We start from the raw sequence: 24,217 nt of genomic DNA, 5'->3' as shown, positions 1-24,217 counted from the left end.
AAAACCCTTTCAGAAGCATTCCCAAATGCAGATGCACATGGGCTGACTTTAATTTATAGAAAGGCTGTTTTGTAGCACTTAGGCCTTGTAAAAGGGGTTCTGTGTTTTAAATGGAAGTTGAGCTGTGAAGATCCATTAAGCAGAAAAAACATAGTTAATACAACACAGAGGCTCGGAATGTAAATATGCAAGTGGTGACATTATGCAATGAAGGTATCACAGCAGTGCTCATTATACCACATGGCAGATACCGCTAGGTAGCATTTCAATTTCTCTGTCCTTACTTAAATGTGAAGCTTTGTATATTAAGTGTATCGGATCTTCTTCTCAGAACAAAGGTGGCTGTGAGCTGAAATTATGTATAACATGGCCAAGATAAGGGATCTGAGAACGTAATTATCAGATTTCCTATGTTTATGTTTAGATTATCATAGCTAAATGTATGTTGAACAAGACATCTATACTTCATTCTTTCATAAAAACACCAGAGGAGAGGAAAAAATATATAAGGGAAAAGAGGTGAGGCAAACTTTTCAGTAAAAAAACCCCACAATTTGTGCAGTCAGATGCGATTTTGTACAAAAATAGATTATGGTTAAAAGGACAAAGAAACATTGCTTTTTCTTACTGAGCTAACTGTAGTTCCATTTTTGTGCAAAATCGTATCAGTTGGCACACAATGTAATTTTAGTACTAGAGTTCCATATTTTGCACAATTATCTGTGCTGCCAAGATTAGTCTTACACAAAAAATACCAAGGAAAATAGCAGTTTCATCACTGATCTTGCTCTTCTTCCCATTTTACACACAATTTTATCAGCCTGATCAAAGAAACATCCAGTAGCTGATTTGAAATTTAATATTATATACCCAGCAGTATACGCTAGCAGATTTTCATACCATTTTGTTCACATATCCCACTCAAATATATTGCTATACAGTAGAGTCCAATATAAGATTAAAAACTATTTTTACCGGATTGGATGAATGCCTTAATGTAATAAATTCCCTAGGCTGTGCTATGCCCAGAAATAAAGAAATGATAGCCTTCTGTTGCATCCTTCATCTTTTATATATGAAAAAAGGAGTTTCTTAACTGCAGTGGAAATGAACCAAAGACATAAGGTGAACTTACTCCTACTTTAGCACAAATATTTATAGATTTTTTTTTTTCTAGATTCCCATTTCACATTGTGAAATGCATGATCACACATAGACAAAGGGAATTTACCATTCACTTGCACATCCAGTGTGTATTCATATGCAGACCTGCATGAACACCAGAATTGCTCAGCTCTTAGTTACAGTATAAGACTTCAGATTTACAGAACGGCATGTTGGATACTGTACATTTTTTGGAAATCTCTCTCTGACAGTCAGAACTGGAGATAATGAATCTTGAGTATTCTTTCCCATATTTAGACACCCAAATACAAGGAAAGCACCTTGGAGTATCTGGATCTAATTGTAGGTGGGTTTTACTGTCTGTGATTGGTTGCTTGTTTTTAATGAAGTCTCATAGTACCAGATTCTTGATTCTGTTTTGACTCTTTTGCTTTGGAAGTGACTTTTGGAAAGTCCTGCCTGATAGGAAACATGTCTGAAATATAACATCACTCCTCATCCCAGTCTTTTGTATGATCAGAGAAGTATAATTCTCCATCCAACTTGCTGCTAGCAGAATGATTCCTTGGAGCTGTTCACAGCTGGTGTGATTCAGAGAGGCTTTGAAGGTACTTGTAATTATACCAAAGACCAGTTTTAGGATAAGTAGTCCCAGGATTTCACAGAGCCCAAACAGGGTCTGATGACCCTTGATCCCTCTCGACTGCAGTTTTTACTATGGGTAGATCTTAGAGGATAAAGATCGTAGAGGGCTACACCTGCATGAAAGCAGATGTATGTACGCGCGCATAGCTTCCAGAACAAGTTCAGAGGTGTACATTCTTGCACTTATTCTGACCTATATCCATCTATCTTACAATGAACTTCCAATATTAGTGCAAATATGCTAAATGCACATGGTATGTTGATATGGTATATTGATATAGCGGTCTGTCGTGGCCCTGAGTTCTGTGACTCCACAAAGTGCAAGCTTCACCTGTACACAAAAGCAGATCCCTTGCGTACATATGCACATGCACAGTGGGAACAGGATTGTTATTCTGATAACCACACACTTGCAGTACAACACATATCAGCCAGCGCTGAAGCTCATCACGAAAAGATGAGAAAAATTGAGAGGCAGTTAGCTAGATAAGGCATGAGGAGATTTTTTTAAAAGTAACATAGGAGGAAGTGGCTACATTTTTCATACTTTAGTTGTTTGTCTGGAGGGCTTGAGAAGGAGCTGCTTGACAATTGTGCCAAAAGAGACTGTTCGAAGCAACTTCCCATCAGGCGGCATTCCTCAAGTGTCTGCTCTTTAGGAGCAGCCAGGGAAAATTGATTCTGTGGGAAGCAGTTTAATGGAGCTGCATTACCGACCCCTTATTGCTCTGTCTGATAGAGAGACAGCAGGTTCACTTTGGCAGCTCCAGAGCCCTGATCAGTTCAGATTAGGGGCACATTGTCTGTCTGGCTTAATCAGGCATGTTTAGATACATTTATCATGATTAGAGGGGTGTAGCACAGGGAGGGGGAAGAAATAAAGAGTGAGATTACTTTTCTCTAGCTTCAAATGGAAGCTTAGCAAATCCCACTGAGTCACTAGGTGCTCACCAAAGGGAGAATTTAAATCCTGGGAAGGAATGTTTTGTTGGACGCTCCAGCATTGGATTCAAATCACTGAAGAAGAGTCTCTTTCTTTCTCTCGCCTCCTTTCTCCCTCTACTGCTTGCATGCAGCAAAGAAGAAAATCAGCAGCTCATGCAGCCCATGTTGATTTTGGCTTGATAGGCATGCAGCCCCTGCTTAGCTTATCTGTAGTTCAAATTCTAATAATGCGAGGACAAAATTAGCTATTGACATAATGGCCTAGATGTCTGACTCCTGTATTTTTGTCATGTTTATCTTTCAGGGACTCACAGGGTACTGTTGCAACAGCCTCTAGGACTTATTTTGCTACTTGTCAGTGTCCAGAAGGAATGATAATAAATTGTAAAGACTGGGAAAAGGCTCCTTTTTCTATCAGTAGGAGCACTTCTCTCTCTGTCTTCACCTGGCTGGTTTTTTGGATTTGAACACTGTTAAGAAGAATTAGCCCAATGTACTATAAAGTCAGATGTGCCAAATTTGCTGCTGGTGTAACTTCGTATAGTTCGTAGGTGATGGTGGAGATCAACTGATTAACTCTTAAGAGTCTCTGAAAGAGGTGATGTTGGCTCCTAAGAGAGCAGAAAGGAGGAGGAAGGTTTCTTAGATCTGTCTCAGTGCTGAGGGTGATCAGAAACTAGTCCTGCTGGGGGAAGGCTCTGGAGCAGAGGTCAGGCTGCAGGATCCATGGTTTCTTGCCCTGAGTAACTGGCCCTCTTTAGCTCTTAGGTGAGATAAATGTAGGACAGGCTTGGAAAAAGTGCTGTTATGAGGGGCATATTCTGTTCGTCTTTGCCTGTGGTCTCCAACCTTCTCTGGGCTTGCAGATTCATCCAGGTTTCCTAGTGAAGGCACAGATTGTTGTGTGGTGAACAGAGGCTTCCTTGACAGTAAGGTGGATCTTCTTTCGTCTCATCTGCCGATCCTTAAAAAGTAGCTCATGGGCCCAAGCTGAAAACCTCTGATGCAGAACACTGCACAACACAGCAGGCATGCTTTGGCTATGTGTCCTCGCTGTAGCTGGCAACACAGAAGCTGTAAGGCAGTTGCTTCTGTCTGGACTCTTGGGCAGCAATGCCACAGTTAAAGGAAATCTATGGAAATCCAGGAGAATTGTTTGGTAGTAAAGGAAAAAAGGTTAAAACTTCCCTTTCTTTGTTGTAATCTGCTCCTTCCTCCTCTGCTAATCCAGTCAGTTCTTGTGATCTTGTAATTGCTGTCAAGATGATAGTCTGGGATGTCACGAGCTTGGCTCAGTGTAATCACCCTGCAAATGCAGAAAGTAGAGAACCTAACTGATTAGATGCAAAAAGCTGCTAGTGAGACACTAATAATTCAGTAATCCGGAGTTATGGGGTGGGGAATGTAGAAGAGAAAGTTAGCAGGTTTGGAGACATTTGAAGAAAATATTTAATATCATCAAGTTTGCCAGTACTTCTTTAGAATAAGAAACTAGAAGATCATAGCAATATATTCCCAAAGAAAAATCTCTCAAAAGTGCAGAGATGCTCATCAGCTGGAATGGTGGCAGGTATCTTTGGAGATGGATTAGCAGAATGATGGGAAGGGTCGCATGAATCACATAGCAAATTAACACTATTGTTCAGGATTAAAGCCACATCTCCTTGCAATAAATGGTGCTACATTGATGGTGCCAGGCAGTTAAAGTTGTACACTCTCCTAGTGCTTGCACAACTGTAGAATTAGAACAGTACTCTTACAGTTAAAGCTTATTCCTGTAAGAGCCATGGCTTCACACCTTTAATTGAAATAATTGTACCACTTGTGCAAGCACAGTAGGTGTAGTCATACCAGCTAAACTGAATGTGGTTTATGAGGGCGATGGTGACAAGACCAGCAGCAGAATAGCAATAGCTATGCAGCTGATGCTGTTGACTGAGCTATTTGAAAATCCTAGGACATGATCAAACAGGACCGCTGCAGGTGAGCAACGAGGTGCAGAGCTTTCAAGACAATCTGTGTGAACAGGAAGCATAGCAAATTGGGACAGAGCTCTGCCCAGATCAGTTCATGGGGCTCTGCAGAGAAGCTTTTATAGCACTGCCACTCCTGTGCGCTCAGTCCTGAAAAAAATAACTGCCCACTAATGACCTGTCACTGTGGACAGCCTGAGCAGCTGTTTGCAGAAAGCAAAGCGGCGAGAGAGGATGAATTGCTGTGTGTGGAGCATATCTGAATGTGGGGACAGGAATAGATGGGACATCGGGAAAGACGAGACAGCTTCCATTCATAACATTCAGCTTTATGTGGATTTACAGCCCTGATGCTCCTGAATCCACAGATGCTGAGTTATTACTTACAGCAAAATATAGCAATTGAAATCTCCCTTGTTTCCACACTTTGACTTCTGTTTCCCTTGTTGGCAATGTTACTTATAGGAGGCAAACTAATTAAGAACATGGGGAAGTAGTTTACACGGAGGACAAACAAAACCTAGCCACTTAATCTTTCATATATTATCAACCCAAACAATTCGGAGTAGGCAAAATATTTGATTTAGGTGTTTTATTGGAAATAACCTTTTTTTTCCTTTTCTTCCCTTTTTTCTTTTCCCTTTTGTTTCCTTTTCTTTCTGGCTGCTCCCATGCTTCCCCGATAGAAATTAAAGTGAATAAAATGCCTTGGAAAAAATTTTTTCTCTTGAAAATTCCAGCCCAGCAAGAAATTACTAAAATTTTTGCGAGACAATGTATTCTTAGTCAGTTTTCAGACATGTTTGCAGACACATCTATTTTGGGTCATTCACCTAAGTATAAAGGCAGGTGTAATTTTAACTGCATCAAGCTTTTTAAATCCAAGTCTTCCCAGACTGTGTCATAGACATGGTTCAGCTATCCCATCTGGATTGTGCCAGCAGTAGATGATGACATAAGAAGTCTGCAGCAGGTCATTATGGAATAACCTGTCTACCTGGGTTGGGCTTTATCCAGTTGTCTAATAGAGATTGGCTAAAACATGGAAGCATGGAGTCTACTGCCCTTCCCATAAGGTTTGTTTCTGTTAATTATGGCTGAAGTATCTGGATGTTTCTTCATATTTCTCAACATAGCTGTGATGCATGTATTCCACATGGTGAAGAGGTTAACATGCTACCATAACTATGACAGGGAAGGAGTGTATAGAAATGGAGAAGAAAGAAAAGAGAGTTATGTCCTATCCTATCCTATTTCCTATCCTTTCTCATTGTTAGGAGCTTGCCACTATTGAATGTTTTGTTTATGGTACAGAAAGCCATGGTTTTTATGGCTTGACATTAAATAGATTTAATATTATCATGAAATAGTTCTGGATACATAACAGGAATCCAGACAGTGTTTTGTGACATTGTCAGGCAGCAAGCACGAGTGACAGCTCACAGCAGCGTTCTTGCTGGGGGGCCATTAGATCACATCATGGCAGAAACAGAGAAAATAGGTCGTTCTAATGCCTAACATAATGTAATCTGTTGGGCCATTCATAGAACATGAGAATGAACATAGCTTAAAACCAGCAAGACTGTGAGGATTGGTGTCCCACCTGCCTGTACAGAAGTTTATATTCCTGATGTGTACAGTGACAGCCACATGTAAAACTTTTCACAACATGACAAGAGCTAGCTGCTGTACTCTTATGGCACCCTGCTTTCCACACCTGTATATTTTTTCAGCAAAATACATTGGGGATTATCCTCTTCAGAGGGAATTCTCATTGTTTCTGTCCCTCACTGGTTTGAGTTTACAGCCCACCTCTGTTTTAACTAACAGGTATTCCAGGGAGATTATTGCCTCCCCGAAGGGTGGTGTGTGTGGGGACTGCCACTGCCTGCTGCTGGACCAATTGTCTTAGACTAGCACGTTGTGGTGGTTTTTGTGAAGTACCATGGCTCATTAGAAAGGATAAATTGGGTCAGTTTACAGTTCCACGCTGCCCATGATGCTGTGCCCAGGAACTGCAGTTTGGGGAAGGAGGGTAAGAACAGGGCAAGCACATGGCAAAGCTGCTTTCACTAGGGCCTCCCAGATCCTGACACTTTTGAGAATGAGCTCCTAGTACTTATGTTATGAGAAATGATGGGTAAAAATTTCCTGTTTGCCTTTTCCATGATTCCCATTATTTTCTACATTGCTTTTGCATTTATCCCTCTGTCAACGTTTTTTGTAGGGTGAAGGATCCTAGTCTGTTTAATTTGGTCCTTCCTTGTTCAGAAACTTTCCATTCCTTTGGTCATCCTTAATTACTTTCTCTCTACTATTTCTAATGCTACTGTCTCCATTATTGAGACAGATGGATGAGAACTAGTTGCTGTATGCAAGTTACAAATATTCAAACAGGTGCCCCAGGGATTTGTACAGTGACATGATGTTGCCTTCTGTTTTGTTCTCTATTGCTTTCCTGACATTTCCTAACCTGCCTTTTTGACTTCCACTGAGCTGACACTTTGATAGAACTATCCACAGCAACTCAAAGGTATCTTCCCTGAGTGAAAATTGCTAATTTTAAGTTCATTGCTGTGTTCATATAGTTACAATTTTTCATTCCCATGTCCATTACTTGGCGCTGACATTCATCTTGCATTTCAACAGTATTTTGAAAACCATCTGCCAGTCTTTGTGATCAGATTTAATTTGTATTACCCTGATATTTTTTCTTCTCATCAGTAAGCTTTGTCACTTCATTTTTTTCCAGATCACTTATGAATACGTTGAACAGCTCATTCAAGTTGTTTCCTAACTTTTAATCAGTTGTTAATCCTCTATAGGACCTTCCCTCTTATTCTTTGAGAGATTAGGAGGGTTTTTTAAGAGTCTTCAGTGAGAGACTTCATAAAAAAGGATTTAGAAATGCAAGTTCTATATCAAGTGATCACCCATATCCATATGCTCATCAGCTCCTTCAAAGAACTCAATCATATTTGCGCAGTATGACTTCCTTCTACAAAAGCCCTGTGAGGGGCAATTGCTATGTCATTCCTCTCTTATGCCCAGCAATTCTTTTCTTCATTATTGTTTCTACCAATTGCAGTCATATAGAAGTTAGACCTCCTGCCCCTAGCGTCCCCTCAAAATGCTTTTCAGACACTGGCATTGCGTTTGCTGCTTTTTCTCCTAGTACCAAGGCTGGGTTAGGTCTTTACATTGTACACCACAGTTTAATTGCTCAGCCTTTACTATTTCATGTTCAGTTTAGATTTCAGTCAAGATTTCTAAAACATTGAATCCTTTGATTTACTCGTGTTCATTTACTGATTTGTCCTAAAACCTTTTCTTCCAGTTCTTCAGCTTGAGACGGTTCCCCTGGCTCTTCTCTGCAAAGAAAACCCCAGTGTGGGGACCTCCTTGCATCCCTATGGAAGATGCATGGATGCAGAGAATTCATTGAGCTTTTGTGCTTCATCCTTATCTTCTTTGAGCACTCTTTTTACATCTCAATCATCTGTCAGCCCTACAGACACTCTGGCAGGCTTCCTGCTTCTGTTGTCTTTGAAAATAATTTTATTACATGTTTTTATGTCTTCAGCTACTTGTTCCTCAAGATATGCTTTTCAACGGACTTATTATGGTTTCTCATTTAGCTTACCAGACCTGTGCTCTTTTCTGTTTTCCTTATTTGAGTAGAACTTGCACTTTTTGAGGGACAGTACACTCCTTTATTCAGCTGTTAAACCAGCCTGGGCTGAGGCAGCAGCAAAAGGCAGGTTCTTTTGAACTGACACCACTGTTTTAAATATGCAGTGTACCAATATTTCCAACATTAGGGGCTGATAGTCTGTGCCCCACTCTGTCCTGTGACAGACACTATTCCATGCCTCTGCCCCTCATGCCCACTCCTGACTGTCCTCATCCACACACGTGGACCTGTTACTGATGCAGCACACTGTCACTGCAGGGAGGAGCCAGATGCGGGCTGAGCTCTCCTTCTCTTCCTTCCCTTAGACGGTAACGTGCCTCCTGCTTTCTAGCAAAGTGCCAGAGGAGAGGAGAGCCGCTACAAGGTATGGGGCGAGTGTGGCTCTGAGACTTGAGTTGGGGGAGCTGTGTGGGAAAGGTACTAAGGAGGGAACGAGGCAGGGGGTGGAAGGAGAGGTAAAGTACTGTGCGGTAGGGGAAGAGCATGGGATCCCAGTGCCATCTTGTTCATCAGCTTCCACAACAGGGCAGTGCTTTTGCAGGACAAATCCCTGTGCCTCCGCCAAATCTGACCATCTGGAAACTGAGGGAGGAGGTGGGCAAACAGAAGGAGGTGCTTCCCCCCCCCCAGTCCTCCATACCAACCCTTCCAGCACCGCAAAGATTCATTATTTTATACTCTTACAGTATTGTGCAGTATTGTGCTACTCTATTTGGGGCTGCTGTTGCACAGGCTTCCCATGGTGCTGCACAGCTCTACACTGTCATGACTGGAAGTAGCACAGAAGACTCGGGTTCCCCAGGGAGATTAAGCACCATCCTAGTCTGGGGCATTTCTTACCAACTGCTGTTGGTTACAGAGTCCTGAAAGTTTGTTTGCTCCACGAATCTGGTTCTTAGGAGGCTTATTTTGTCTGCGCACCAAGGCTCAGCCCAAGTGCTATGCATTGCTCTGGATGGCAGGATAGCCGAGACTTAAATGCGACAGTGCTGAGTGTTTAGTGACTTGTTCTCCCTTATAAATTTTACCCTCTTATCACTGACAGTCAGTGGAGCTGCACCGTTAACTCCGTAGCAAGAGGTTTGTTTTTGGAACGAAATATTCCCATGCCACTTGTATGTGGCTTAGCTGGTGAAAACAAAGCTTTTATCTATCACAGCTCTTCTAGATAACAGACCCCTTCTCCATTGTTTCTGCTGAAATGTCATCTGGAGTTTCTGTACAGATGTTCAGGGTTGAATTCTGTCCCTGATTGCTTGTCAGTCCAATAAGTTGTTCTTGCAGAGCCGAACAAAGACACAGTAGCTCGCGCTGTATATCTTTGTGCAAAACCTCACTGAATGGAGCTGCAGGCTGGAGATGTGTGTGTTGCAGGCATAAAAATAAAAACTTCTGTTCATATGGCTCCTTTAAGTGGGCACGTTGTTGCAACTATGCCCTCCTGTGATGTCAATATGTGAGATTGAGCAGGGCTGAGCCTGGGCAGTCCCTGAGTGGTAAACTCTTCATAGGTGCTGACCTTCCCTGGCATTGTTATTACTGAATTTTGACCCAACTTGGTGTCGGGTAACAGTGTTAAACTCTTTGGGATGCTGCTGTCAGACTATGTTGCTTGCTGGCATGATTTAGGCCTTGGCTCTTTTCATCAACAGAGAGATGCTGATGTTCTTGCTCAGGGAATGGCATTCTGCCAAACTGAAATACCTACCTAGTGCTCTCAAAGCCATGTGGCTTTTCACTTCTCCTTTTATGAATCTTCTGCTGCACTGGTCCCACAGAATTGCAGTAGCCTTATGCTCCTTGGATCCACCTCATTACAATGGGGAACCACAGAGAAAATTCACCTCCATGCAGAAAGCCAGCACAAAATGGAGGGTACCGGTCAACTCACACTCGGAACTGAAAGAAAAGTCCTCCTTTGAACGCTGCATAGACTTCATGCTAAGCTCTGTACAAAGGTGATTTTCACACAGAACATTATGCACAGTCTAAAATTGTCCTTGGTTACTCGAAAGCTTAAAGGAGTTGCACCAGGCAGTTAAAAGTGGAATCTGGTGCTCTGTCTGCAAACTGCAGTGCTGTCCTTTGGGATAAAAGGTGCTTGAGAAATGTAAGTTATGACAATAATGAAAAAATCCCTGTGTCTCTGTGTCATGGGGTGGTGCTCGAAGTCATGCACATGCAGAGAGGGAAAGAATGGGCCCCTGGCAGGGGAGTTTTCATGAGGGCCCAGCACTGACCCGTGTGGAGTGAGGATTCTCGAGTTACAGATGGAGGGAGGAACAGGATCAGAAAACCAGAACTGGTTTGAAGTTCAGGTGATGAAAAGTGGTAGGCTGGAGTTCAAAGACAGGATTATTGGCTAGTGTTGCTTTAGTAGTTGGTGGGGGAAGAGCTTAAGGCCACAGCATTACTGCATTGCTGATTTATCAACACAGCCAACACTGTGTATGGTATTAGTCACTTCTAAATCCAGCCGCTGGCAATGAAAAGCACATTTAATCCATGTGTTAGATTGTTTGAAGAGGTATCTGTCTCCTGGTCTCTCCCCGAGGTTGGGATTGCTGAAATTGAAAAGGAGGTGAGAGAGGAGATTTTAACTGTTTCACAAACCCTTCTCCTTTTGAGGGGGTCACATCTCCAATAGCATCTTTAACATTTGAGATATTGAAAAATGAAGGGCTCTCTCTCCTCTTGCCCCCTGCAGAGAGAACTGCCACTGTCGTCTTCTGTGACTTAGGGGCAAAAATCAAAGACAGGATTTGTATTTAAACAGTTTATTGTTTTTAAGTGTGTGTGGGGGGGGTTTCTCAAGCTGGGATTAATGCTCTGCACTTAGCAGTTCCAGGACTCATCTGCACTGTTGGCTCTGATCTCTCTGCAGCAGCCCACCGCTGCAAGATAAAACACTGAAAAACATCCCTTATTGAAGTAATTCTCCTTTAGTCTTTTTCTTCAGTTCTCTTCCATGAAAGAGTATCATTGTTTAACTAGTTCCCTCAATGGTTAATTCCTCTCTGATTTAATACCCATGCGCTCTGTTAGCACACAAGGGGCTCATGCTGGCTGTGGGAGGTTATAGACTGAAGCTCCAAAAATGTCAGCGCAAGAATAGAGGACAGTTCTCAGATCAGGCTTGAGTTGCATCTGCAGAGTTACACCAATACCTGGAATACGAGTGGGGGAATTAGAGGGTGAACCTAAGCTATATTTGCAAATCTGCAAAGGGTATCCAAAGTAAGAATTAAAGTACATCAGTAAGTCAACAGATAGAAAAGGGGGTGAAAATGTTTGGAATAGCTGGAAGGCTGAAGACTGAGAGTAAAGCACATTGGTAAAACATAGGGTGTTATAGTTCAGTATTGATGTATATTGACAAAACCCTAAGACAGCAGGCTGGAATAGCAGGCGTATAGCAGATCACAACTGAGCTATGTACTCCAACCTACATGGGAGGCCCCAACACTGAAACAACCCCAACTGCTGCAGGATGGGTTCATGCTGAAAGAGCAGATCTGTCTGTGGACTGCTAAAATATTTGCCTTGGTGCTGCATAGCTTATATCAGTCACATGAATACAAATTCACCTATAAGCAGCAAAAAAGAGGGTGCTAACAGAATCCAATAGGAAGTACGTGAAGATCTTTTTCTAGTTAAAAATGAGGTGTAACAAATCTCAGAACTAATCTCCAGTGATGCTACGGCCCCTCTTGAGGATCACTTTGTCCGGGCATCTTTAGTCAAGTGCAAAGGCACTCTGCGAGCAGGAAATAGGCAACTTGGCCAATAAATAACTGCTTTATACAGTTAACACACACAGAAGCTAGCTAGGATTTAATGAAATATTAGGCTAAGCATTAGCATACTCCTCACCTGTGTAAATGGAGCCAAAGAGTCTTTGCTGGTGAGGCAGGCATCAATTGGGAGGGAAGAGTTGGCCTCCATGGTTGCCATCTGCCACCACCCGGGTCAGGACTGATAGCACTGACAACTCAACTCAGTGACCCCAATGATTCGTGACTGGTCCTCAGCTGGACTGACCAGCAGGTCAAGGGAGGTGATTCTCCCCCTCTACTCTGCTCTCTGGAGACCCCACCTGCAGTACTGTGTTCAGCTCTGGGGCCCCCAACATAAGAAGGACATGGACCTGTTGGAGTGAGCCCAGAGGAGGGCCACAAAGATGATCAGAGGGCTGGAGCACCTCTCCTGTGAAGACCGGCTGAGAGAGTTGGGGTTGTTCAGCCTGGAGAAGAGAAGGCTCCAGGGAGACCTTATAGTGGCCTTCCAGTACCTAAAGGGGCCCTACAGGAAAGCCAGAGAGTGACTTTTTACTTTTCACAAGGGCATGTAGTGCTAGGACAAGGGGTAATGGCTTTAAACTGAAAGAAGGTAGATTTAGAGTAGATGTAAGGAAGAAGTTCTTCACTGTGAGGGTGGTGAGGCACTGGTACAGGTTGCCCAGAGAGGTCATGGATGCCCCATCCCTGGCAGTGTTCAAGGCCGGTTTGGATGGGGCTTTGAGCAACCTGGTCTAGTGGAAGGTGTCCCTGCCCGTGGCAGGGGAGTTGGAACTAGATGATCTTTAAGGGCCCTTCCAACTCAAACCATTCTATGATTCTATGACTATCCCAATTAAACCTGTGGTTTTGTTCTTCCTCTGAGATTTTATATCTTTCCATGTTGGTGTTTTCCTCTTGAATCCTTAGGCTACTGCAGGTGCTGTCTCAACAGCCCTACCTCTGTCTATAACTTTTGCCTTACAGACTTTCTCCCAGCTCATTCTCAGCAGTTTGAGTCAAGTTGCATTCTATCAGAGCTGGGCCCTGCATCCTTGGTACACAGGTAGTTAAATCCCGGGTTGCCTGTCAAAGGAGGAAGCTTACAGCAGGTATTGCAGAGAAGGAGGGTTACAGTAGCCTGTTGATTTTAAAGTGGCATAATTTTGGAGCTTGCTCAGTATCAGCACTTTATATTTTGGGGATCTTGTCTCAGTTCTAACAGGAGACAAGAAATAGCTCCCTAACTAGGGTTGTTCATACAGCTTCTTTCTAGGGTTTTCTGGTTACAAATGTTTTGAATCAGGCAAGCTGGCACTTCTTCTCAAGCCGTAAAGCCTGGAGTTTTTTGTGAGAGGTGAGGTTAGGTAATGGAACCTTTGGCTTCAGGATCATTGTTCCCAGATTAACCTAGCTTAGTAACCATAAAAATTACTTTTATATTGGAGCTGTCTGATGGTCTTCACAAGCTGGGCTGCAAGAGCATCTACCAGCAGTGCACTTGCTTAATGTGGGACTGCCTAGCTATTCTTGTCTTGCCACTGGCAGCCTCACCGCTGGGCTGTAGGGTCCACGAACCAGCCATGGGAAATGAGTAACTCTCTTGATTATAGAAGTGTGGTCCTGCTGGGGTACATCTGAGTTACATGAGCAGGAAGTGGTGAAGAAGCGAAGCTCATGTTGCTACTTCCCCTGCCACATCTGCTCCGCTGATGAAAAGCGGGCTTTGGTTTGCAGGCTGTCTGGTACGTTTCAGGCTCCTGGGTTACCAACACCGAGGTAGAGTAAGTGCATGCCTTAAATTTGTCAGTGCTACAGTTTCACTCTCTGCCTGCTCCAAAATAGGGAATACAGCCTTTCTGCAAACAGTTTTTCCTAGCTGAAAGTTGTGGTCACCCATGCTAAGCCATTACAGAGAAAAGACTCTTTCAACCTTCAGTATTGTGGCCCCTGTCCAAGAAAAAAATGTATTTATTGCAGGCTGTTAGTTTTGTCTGCAATTTGTCTCACTCTTCAGATATAGAGTAAGTCACTGCAGAGGGCAAATGCATTCTTCTATTGTATGACAGAGTCACTTGCTTTATTGGGAACTGTGACAGAGTAGTGATTGGTCTATACAGAAGATTTTTCCCTGCTACCAGCTTATTTGGGTGATGTGTGCAAACTTCTCCATGAGATTGCTGCAGAGAAAGAGATCTGTTGGAATAAGCATACACAATGCATTGTTTGGACTAATTATAGCCTCTTGGCCATGCCATCGCTTCTACCTGCTAATGTCTTTCCATGTCTAGTAACTAATGTCTACCAATGGTTGGTGCATGTTCATCCAAATCACAGCATTGCCTATAAGCTTTCTAGAGGCTAGACTCAGCAGTCCCAGCAGCTCATAGATGTTGACAAACATATACTTCTTCCAGCTTTGCTCTGCCACCAAGACACAGTATGGAAGCCATTGCCAAGTTTGATTTCAGTGCTTCTGGAGAGGACGAGTTGAGCTTCCGGGCTGGGGATATGCTGAAGGTAAGTGCAGCCCCAGGCTTGACTAAACAGCATTTTTGAGAGTGCTGCCAGATCTTTCTATGTGCCCATTTGCCTTGACAAAACAGATGAAGACAGATGTCTATAAACTGGGATACAAATGCAGGATGCTCATCTCCCATAGGGCTTGCTATAGGTCAACAAACAATTCCCAGGTCGCTTGAATCTGTGTCCACTTCACTTGATTTTAGGTCCATAAACTATGGATTTAGTTGCCTACAGTCCTCCAGTAGTCAGCAGGGAAGGATAAGTACCTTTGCTGAGGCAGAGATCCAGTTCTTCAGTAGACAGATTTTGAGGGTCCTTTCTGTTTTCATTGACTATATAGGTAGTCTAGGGTGACTACATTTAGGATTACCATGTGTAAAGGCAGGCAGGATGAGTGCGGTCCAGAGAGACTGCTGTCGTCTTTATTTCCAGCTCTTCAACTGTTTCAAAGATAGTTATCATGCATTATAGAACTTATATCTAACTTTTCACTGTAAGTAATTACTCTTAGTTGCTGCAGGGGTTTTAGGCAATTGCAAATAGAAGAGGAAAAGTCCATGAGACAGTCTGTTACACACATAATGGAAGAGTTTAAGTGGTTCTGGGCTAATAATATTATATACACCCTTGCAGGAATTTAGCAGTGGGGGAATGACAGAATTAGAGTTGATCATATACAATACAGAGCATGTGAGAGTCTCTTTAAAGTTGATGTGCATGTGTTGTGGTAGAACAGTTCTTGTTAACCCTGCCAAAGTCCCACAGATGAAGTCACACGCTGCTCCAAACTAATTATTTATCCCCTTCTCAGCCCCCAGCGTTGCTGTTCTCTTTCAGTTGAGTATAACTCCTCTCTAAGGCCTTAACTCCTCCACTGTCCAAAGGGATGATGTACAATAGGATCTAAACCCTTATTTGGCCAGGGAGCCTTCGATACCTCCCTGTACAGTCCCAGCTATTCCAGTTAATAATGAGATATTGGGTCTTGGCCTTACCTCTTCCATCACCGCCATTTTTTATTTTATTTGCCTTTTAATTCTTGAAGCTTAGACAAAGCTGACGGCATCCAGAACTCAGTAAGATCAAATACCATTTTTTTCCAGAGAGCTATGAGAAGGTTCTGGAGAAATTACTGCCTCTCTTCAGCATAGACGAACACTCTCATTCCTGATTCTTCCTTAGGTCAAAGGTAGTCCCCATGTCCCTACTGTCCCATGATCTTTACCTGATATCTTCTTCCTGAGGAGACTGTGGTTTCATCAAGCCCCTGGCTGGGGTGATGGTGTTGGCCAGATCACTTTTCCTTCTGTTCCTCAGTTTCCCTTCCTGTGAAATCATTATAAGCTAGAGCTTCCTTTCAAAGTGTGTTGGAAGCTACTGATGAAAAGTGTCGAATAACACTAGACATCGGTATTATTAGTAGCCGTCACAGAGATTTCACTTCCAGAAAAGTCAGACTGCCTCTTGCTTTAATGTCCTTGAGGTAAACAAAATAACACCTTAGCCGCCCAAGCCATAGTAAGAGTAAATTTGCTTGACTAACATCTCTCTTCTGGCATACGCACACACACATTCATACCCCTTCATGAGCCCCCTCCTGCTGCCTGCACAACCTGCTGGCTGCCTTTTCTGATTTATAAAGGAGATAAGATGAACAGTATTGATGTAAAGATTAGAAAACAGGAAACATGAGGCCCTCAACCAGCAGTGACAGGAGGAAATCCACCCTCTCACCACCCCCCCCCACATCCTTCTCTGAGAGGATGACACGGAGAGAAACCTGCCAGCCCTGTACCGAGAACCAGCAGGTGGGTCTTTCTGGAAACCTTGCTGCCAACAGAGCAGGGCCTGAACGTGAGCAGGGAGTAGCTATCATCCCCTTTGGTTGGCCACAGCAGCAAAAAAAGAGCCTTAATCTGGCACCCAGGGATGGGGGAAGCAGTGACTATACAAGCAGGGAACTCCACAGCTTTCTATTCCCCAACCTTTCCGTATCCAAATGCATCAAAAAGGCCTACGTGGCAGGCAAGGTAATGGAGAATCGGCCCCAGAGACAGTAACATCCTGTTGCCAATACCGAGCAGCTAGAATGTGTGATAGGCTCTCAAAAACATGAAGTTGGCTTACAAAACAAGTATTATTATTGTTGTTAACAATAGATTTTAAATTAAGCCTTTTCCACTTGCTTTCTCCTTTTAAAACTGTCATGGCTCGTGCTTTCAGGCTTCTCTCCAAAACCAGAGAGAACAGAAACATGTGCTATTTCATAAAGCAGAATTCTGGCCCAGGAGTTGGAATGTCAAACAAAACACCAAAGACCACAACATTTGCAGTGAAATCACAATGTGGTTGTATCCCTGTCCCCTCTTCTCTAGTTTAGGTCTATATCAGGGGGCATCAGCCAGGGAGCAGTGAATTTGGGCAGTCCCTGGTCAGCAGTGCAGTCCCTAAGGACCATTACAGTCAACATTAATGTGAGGACACTTGAAGCTGCTCCAGTGTGTGCTGTGGACTAGCTTCCTGCAATCCTACAATATCTTAGGTGCAACAGTGGCTTTAAAATACTTTTTGCCTCCTTCTTTTATCTACCTTGGCAAAGCTCAGAGCACCTGAAGACTTAACTCACTAAATAATCTCTTGTGAAATGACATGTGAGAGCACATGGTAACATCTGTGCAGTCATAACGCACACACACAGAGATACAGCTGTATATCCCTCCATACCCATATATGTCAGAGGAGTTGTCACAGATTTTTTTTTTCCCTCCCTTGTGAGATGCTCCAGTACCAACTATTAAAAGCAGCACAGAGAACTCCTTAAACCCTTATTAAGTCCTTCAGAGCTGAATTTCTCCATTTCACAGACATCAGAGACATGCAGACGGCATCTCCAGCCACCTGGACAGGCATTCAGATGAAGGCATGAAGTTAACAGCCAATCCTTCTAATTCTGCTTGGCCTTCTTTCTTGCTTTGTTTGCTCTGAAGTGGTCATCAGCCACTAACTTTGCTGCACGGTGGGTGGGAAGTAGAGCATATGTGGAGTTCTCTTCTATTCTTACAAGAAATTCTAGGTGTCTGCCAGAATCTTGGTTACTTTTGCCTTTCTCAGGAGACACGTTTATTCCATCCATCTCTCGGTTGCAGGTTTTGAGCTCCCAGGAAGAGTGGTACAAGGCTGAGCTCAGAAGTCAAGAGGGCTACGTTCCTAAGAACTTCATTGATTTTCACGTTCCCCCGTAAGTGTCACGGAAACCGTGTGCACCACCATTGCACGTTTCCACAGAGCGCTGTCGAGAGCACGTGTGCGTGTGTGCACAGAAACATGACAGAGGAAGCACTGGTTATAACATACTACAGTTTCAGGCTGGCAAGGATCGCCATCATGCTATCCGCAGTTCTGCCAGCGTACCTTATTTCTACCCTGAAATATCCTCTGTTCTTTCAGAGCTGGACGGTTCTCAATGCTCTCTCTCCTCCCAAGTGACTCCTTTGTTACTGCTGCTCAGAGGGATGTCACTGGGATGTGGCAGGAACTGCATTTAGATCTCCTCGGACAGAAGGAGAATAGTCACGATGTGAAGGCTTGGTAACAGAGGCAGAGGCTGAGCACAAAAGGAAGAGCAAGAGATCTCTCTGAAAATTACTTATAAAAACGTAACTCCCTCCCCCCAACTCCTAACTCCACCAACTCCCTTTCCCCCCCCGCGGGCTGTGCGTTTCCCTCGCTACACTAGAGGTCAGTGCAACGCTACGGGAAACCTGACAGCGGGTCTGGCTCCGGGATTGACAGGGGATAGACCAGACCCGCCGCCCACCTCCCACTCTCCCACACTCCCACCCACCCCTTCCCCACGTCTCATGACTGCACCCCCAGCCACAGAGCTGGCAGAGGACAGCCGTGCCTTCGTTTCCCTCTTCCCACCGAGTGGACGGCACCGCACCTCCAGGAAGGACGGCTGTGGGTTTAAATGCGCGTTAAATGTGCTGTCCGGCCCTGTGCCAGAAATATGACAACGCATGGCTTTTTTACAACTTCTTCCTTTCAGTTGGCAGAAATGCTCCCTGAAGCCCCTCTAATTGACCTCTTTTGAAAAAGTGCTGCAGCATTTCAGGAGCGAACAGGCAGAGCCTGCACCAAGCCCAGTACTGCTGGCTGTAAGACACTGGTGCCCTGAGCAGGCGAACTGGGAGTGTACAAGGATTTTGAGGGCACAAATAAATGCCACTGTCCCCTTTGGAGGTGGCCCTTACCGGCCTTTTTTGATATACGCCAGCCTGCTTGGCTGAGCTGAAGGACATTATTAGTTTGCTGTGCAAATATGGGCTTATACTTTTGGGCCTCAGGGGGATGAGTTCTCCCAGTCAGTTGTTCTTGTTCACTCTTTCACAGGGCTGTGGCATCATGCAGGGACACTAGCAGCTTCTTTTCTCACACACGTTTTTCTCATGATGCTTTCTCTATGCAAGAGCTGTGAAGAAATATTTCCACTTTGACGCTTTTCAAAGACTAGCAGGTCTGCACTTTGAAGCAGTTCAGGCCAGATGCTAGAACCAGATGTAGGGCAGAAAGGCATCTCCTATTTTTGATGGACCGTTTTTTCCCATCTTTGTCTTGTCAAGTAATCATTGAGACTGGTTATCAGTGCTGATTAAAGTCTGATTTCCCTTTGCTAATGATACACAGGTAAACTGTGATGATAGTAAGGAGAAGTATAATGAAACTCAAAAGTAGAAATGACAGAGCTTATGAAACTATCAGTCCTTAATTTTAATGCAATACAGGCACTTAAGCATTACATAAAAGCAGAAGACTGCAGATTGTAGATCTTATCCGCTGCGGAGGGGACATATATAAGTCTACATGATGATTTTTTTTCTCCACTGAAAAATTCCTGTTGACACTGTATTATTTTACTATTTATGGTGACTTTCTCATTATTTGTCCAGTGCCTTATACTACTGTTTGTTATGCCTGGCTAAATTTACATAAGGGTGCTTATGTATTCTGTGTTTCTGCAATTTTGTGGTATTATAACTCTTGCAGGAACCAATTTATTAGTACTAAAACTTTCATAGCTTGCTCCTGCTAAAAATTTATGTGTGTCCCTTGCAATATATCCATCACAGTCCAGTAATTTTCAATCAGTTTACCAAAAGCAATTTGATGTATATGTCTGAGAATTATGTGTGTATGTATATATACATACACATTTGTAATTTAAAATTTCTTTGACTAACGCCTTACTGTACTGTGCCTGTAATTACAGCTTCAGCTGAGTGTTGCTTCTTAGCAGGCCAAAGCTTACATTGTTCTCTTTGCATCTACGTGCTTTTACTGCTCAAAGAAAATGGTCTGCACCCATCAAAACCCTGTACCTTGGCATGTACATGGCCACTGGGAGTAGTCATGTGGGCTCCTCTGATCCTTTTGTTTTGTCTCTCCTCCACCCTGCTTATTCACATTCTCCCTACCCTCAATTTTTTTGTTCCTCGTCTTAATTCACATTCCTTATTCACGTCTCCATGATTTTTCCCACCTGACAGCTGGTTTGATGAGAGGATATCCCGCCATGAAGCAGAGAACATCCTCATGAGCAAAGGAGTTGGCTCCTTCATCGTCCGAGCCAGTCAGAACTCTCATGGTGACTTCTCCATCTCTGTCAGGTATCTGCTTCTCACAGCATCTTCCTGCTTCTTTTCCTATTTAATCGTGTCCCTAGCCTCCTCTTGACAGGATTCCTAATGTGACATAGCCTCTTGGGAAGTTTGCATGCTGCCAGTCACTGGCAGTGCTGCTGCGTTGTGAATGAGAACAAATTAGGTATCTGATTCCCAAATGTTTCTGCCTCTTTTCAAGTGACACAGTGAATGCCCCATTCCAAAGCTGCAAGCCCTGGTGACCTGCTTCTCTGAAAGAGCTGCAGCAAAGCAGAGTGGTGCATGGGACATCTCCCACAGTGCAAAACACGTGCCTTCCATTTGTTTTAATTCCCTGACAGCTCTGGTCACTGAATCCAAGCATTCCACTACTACTCATTAAGAGATGACTATTACATTGTTAACTTATCTCCCCCAGGTCACTAAACAGCCATTGGACAGGAATGGCGTTTCATTGCTTGCAGCCCAGCTGCAATTCAGCAACTTATTGTAGCCTAGCCCTTCTCAGAGCGTTTGCTTCAGAGCAGAGCTCTTAAATGATGGTTCGTTTCCCAATTTTCAGTCAAAAAATTGATAACCAATTTTAAGTTAGAGTGGTGCTTAGCAGTGTCTTTTCCAAGCAGTGTGCACTTTCTGATTCAGGGAGCTCAAAAAGTACCAGGGAGGAATGCAGGAAAACATTCTGGTTACATCTACACCAATAAACTAAGTACAGTCAGGCTCTTTCTCTGGCCCTGAGGTCAAGCCATGTGGCAGATCTCAGATCCATATGGCTAAACCCTCTTCACCCCACAGAATAGAACAGCTGTATTCAAGCAGCTCACTGCTAACAGTTCCTGGTCCAGGAACTAGGACCCATTCTGTCCCCCTACCCATGGCCCAGCACTATCTAGGGGATGGTTTTTTGCTTAAACCAAAACCATGCTAACACTTTAACAGCTTGTGTGACTGTAGCATTCCAGGACAGCACTCAGTCCCTGCCTGGTCCCCATTTAGTTTATTTGAGCAGATGTAGCCTCTGAGACAAGTGTTTTGAGTTCCTGGAGTTGTACAGAGCAAGGAGGTGGGTACCAAAACCAGATCACATCTGGTGCAGAGGAATTGTCCAAATCAGACAAGAGGTAAGAGGAGGGGAGTTGCAGGGGAGAAGCAGGGAGAGAAAGTTGAGACTGTTAGTTTGGCTTGTAACAGCAACCAATAATTCCTTCTTTTTTTTCATTTGGGTAGGGAGAATGACCAGTAGTAATGATATTACACTAGATATTATACAATTATAAAACTCAGTGTATGGCTTCATGCGGCTATGTCTGCATGTAGTGGTGATGCCTGTGGTGTGAAAAGGTATAATACATCTCTTGTAGTCAGTGCAGACTGGATGTTAACAGGAACCTGCAGAGGCTAGTGTGTAGACTACAACTTCACCTTTGTCTCCCATACAAAATATGGAATAAAGCTATTAGCTATTTGTGGCCCTGAAAGCTCCTCTGGTCTTTATTTCAAAGGAGAGGCTTTAAAACCCTATGCTTTGTTCCGATAGTGCTTTGTGACTGGGCAGCCCTGTGGCACTCCAGGTTTGTAAGTTGATGAGTCTTTGAAATATAGAGCCACATCTAGGTCCAGTACACACAAGGACCGCCATTGCTTTATTTTCCAGAAGTCTAGATTTGGTCAAGAAAGAAGCTGTGGTGCCCTTCTGGAAAAGACTTTTTCAAAAAAGATAAAAGTGCAATCTGGTTGATGATGTCTTACTTTTCCAATTGGATCCAGGCATGAAGATGATGTGCAACACTTCAAAGTGATGAGGGATTCAAAGGGTAACTATTACTTGTGGACAGAGAAATTCCACTCGCTAAACAAGCTGGTGGATTACTACAAGACAACTTCCATCTCCAGGCAGAAGCAGATCTTCCTGAGGGACAACAGCCGAGAAGAGAAGGTAAACACAAACTATCCTTAGGAGTTTCTCAGTAAGAAACCTTTCTGTGGAAGGAACTCATCCCATGAGAATGTCTCAGGGCAGTGGAGAGGGAGAGTCTGTCCTTGGACACCCAGTCACATCAATACGCTGGTGGGCCCTGCAATACAGATTTTTAGTGGATTTGGTGGTACGTGCAGTTATATAACTGAGCAGAATTTTCTGATTCTGTTTTGGATAGCAATAGGCAGTGCTGCAAATCTGCATAGAGGTGCTGTGCTAAGGCGCCAGAGCTGAAATTCTAAGATGCCCTACTCATACAAGGGAAGCAGGACTTACCTTATTGAAAAGCCTAGATTTCATAAGGGCAGGTACACAGCTGACTGGTAGGTTGTGTCTGAGAAGAATTTGAGTCTGGTTTCCTAGTGTCCTTGAATGCACTCAGAGTGCAGCTGTTATTACAGTTGAAAGTTTGTCTGCTCAGAGGAATCGTCCATCTCCTGTTACCGAGCAAACACAGTAAGGAGTGTGGAAGAACTGATGGCAGAACCTGCAGCAGTGTGTGGTAGGAACTGAAAAGTACTGCTGAGAACATAGCAGATATGGGAACAAGCTGTGCATTCAGGGAAGATGTAGTAGATGTTTGAGACGGCAGGGAAATCCCAGCCCAATGAATGCCTGGTTTTGTGCCAGGGGAAGAATCATATGACATAGGAGAGACTGCTATGCATTGCACACACAGTACTGGGAGGGAACATGCCTAGTGACTGCAGTAACCAAAGTCCTCCTCTACTGGGAAACGGATTCTGGTATTAAATTACCAGGATATGCAGGTAAAGGCAAGGCAGAAAGTACATGACTTGCTCACGGCATCGCTAAAGTTTTATAGGCTGAGCATGGGTCATTCTTGCTGGCTCCAAAAGAGAGATGATATATTTTTCAGTCTGAAGAAGGGGCTTCTGGTGTTGTCTCCTTCTAGACCACTTACACAAAGCTTTAAAAAGGCATTAGTAGGGTATAAAATAGAGACTATGGGACCTATGAGAGAGAGATCACAGCAAAGAATTGTCTGGGGAAGGAGAAAGGAAGACTGTATGCATGTATATCAGTAAAACAACCTGTTTGGGCTGACTGTGAGCAGGAAGGGAAAGAGAGCAACATTTGCTCCAAGATGCAGACAGGCAAATGAAAGAACAGGAGTCAAGTTTGCTTTGGCAAACACTCTGTACATTTGTTATGGTGATGGGCTCAGCAGGGTATGTTTAGCACTCTTCACAGTGGGGTTTCTGCTCACAATTCAAATTTCTAGATACTACAGCCATATGATAAAATGATAGTAATATACAGATTTCAGTGTAGAGACAAATGAAGTCTAAGGGCAGTATTTCCAAAAAGAGCTCAGCTTCTGTGCCAGTTGTCACATCAGTGGCCACATTTTCAGCCCAGCACCTTCTATTACTACCCACTCTTCAGATGGGGAATGGCTATGACAAAGATCTAAAGGATATTTCCTTTGGAAGATCTTCCAAGGTAGAGGGTAGTGGTAGTGATCAGTGTGCAACGACTGCTAAGCTTCAGTCGAGGATGTGGTGAGAAGCAAAACCTGACCTCACTTTTGTGATCTTTCTTCCATCAGGAGAGGCGTGGTGGGAGCCTGGAACGGATGGGCCGGGAAGGATTCCACCTGGGTGGAGCAGCTGGAGAAGATCATTCTTCTATATCCAAGAGATATGTAGAGCATCCTATCCCTATACTGCAGCAGCAACAGGTACTACCAGGAATGAGGGGCTGGGACTTCAAGCCCAGGTACATGAAACACTGGCCTTAATCGCTTGGTAGCGAGTGAACAGTCACTTTGTCAAAAATCTGCCACCCTGAACCTGCTTTATGAAGCAGAGTCAGTTAGGTCTTCGTATGGGAATAGCAGCAATGATGGTGTTGGCCTGGGGAGCTCTTTT

General features: G+C 43.7%; 1 protein-coding gene across 6 annotated transcripts in view; it reads left to right on the top strand.

Annotated features, from left to right (window-relative positions):
- The window catches only part of GRAP2 (GRB2 related adaptor protein 2), a 114,061-nt gene that overhangs the window by 84,251 nt on the left and 5,593 nt on the right, over window positions 1-24,217 (top strand). For 5 of the 6 annotated variants that reach the window (XM_030041505.2, XM_030041507.2, XM_030041508.2 and 2 more), the window contains 5 exons: window positions 14,576-14,678; window positions 17,831-17,922; window positions 20,231-20,350; window positions 22,112-22,280; window positions 23,896-24,027. In XM_030041505.2, coding sequence (XP_029897365.1) covers window positions 14,601-14,678; window positions 17,831-17,922; window positions 20,231-20,350; window positions 22,112-22,280; window positions 23,896-24,027 — 591 coding nt within the window. In that variant the 5' untranslated portion in view covers window positions 14,576-14,600. Of the gene's footprint in view, window positions 1-8,661; window positions 8,747-14,575; window positions 14,679-17,830; window positions 17,923-20,230; window positions 20,351-22,111; window positions 22,281-23,895; window positions 24,028-24,217 lie in introns of those variants that run through there. The other variant, XM_030041504.2, reaches the window with a different exon arrangement.

Source organism: Aquila chrysaetos, chromosome 17 (genome assembly GCF_900496995.4).
Source record: "Aquila chrysaetos chrysaetos chromosome 17, bAquChr1.4, whole genome shotgun sequence".
Taxonomy (NCBI): Eukaryota; Metazoa; Chordata; class Aves; order Accipitriformes; family Accipitridae; genus Aquila; species Aquila chrysaetos.
This window is presented reverse-complemented; position numbering and strand designations above follow the sequence as displayed.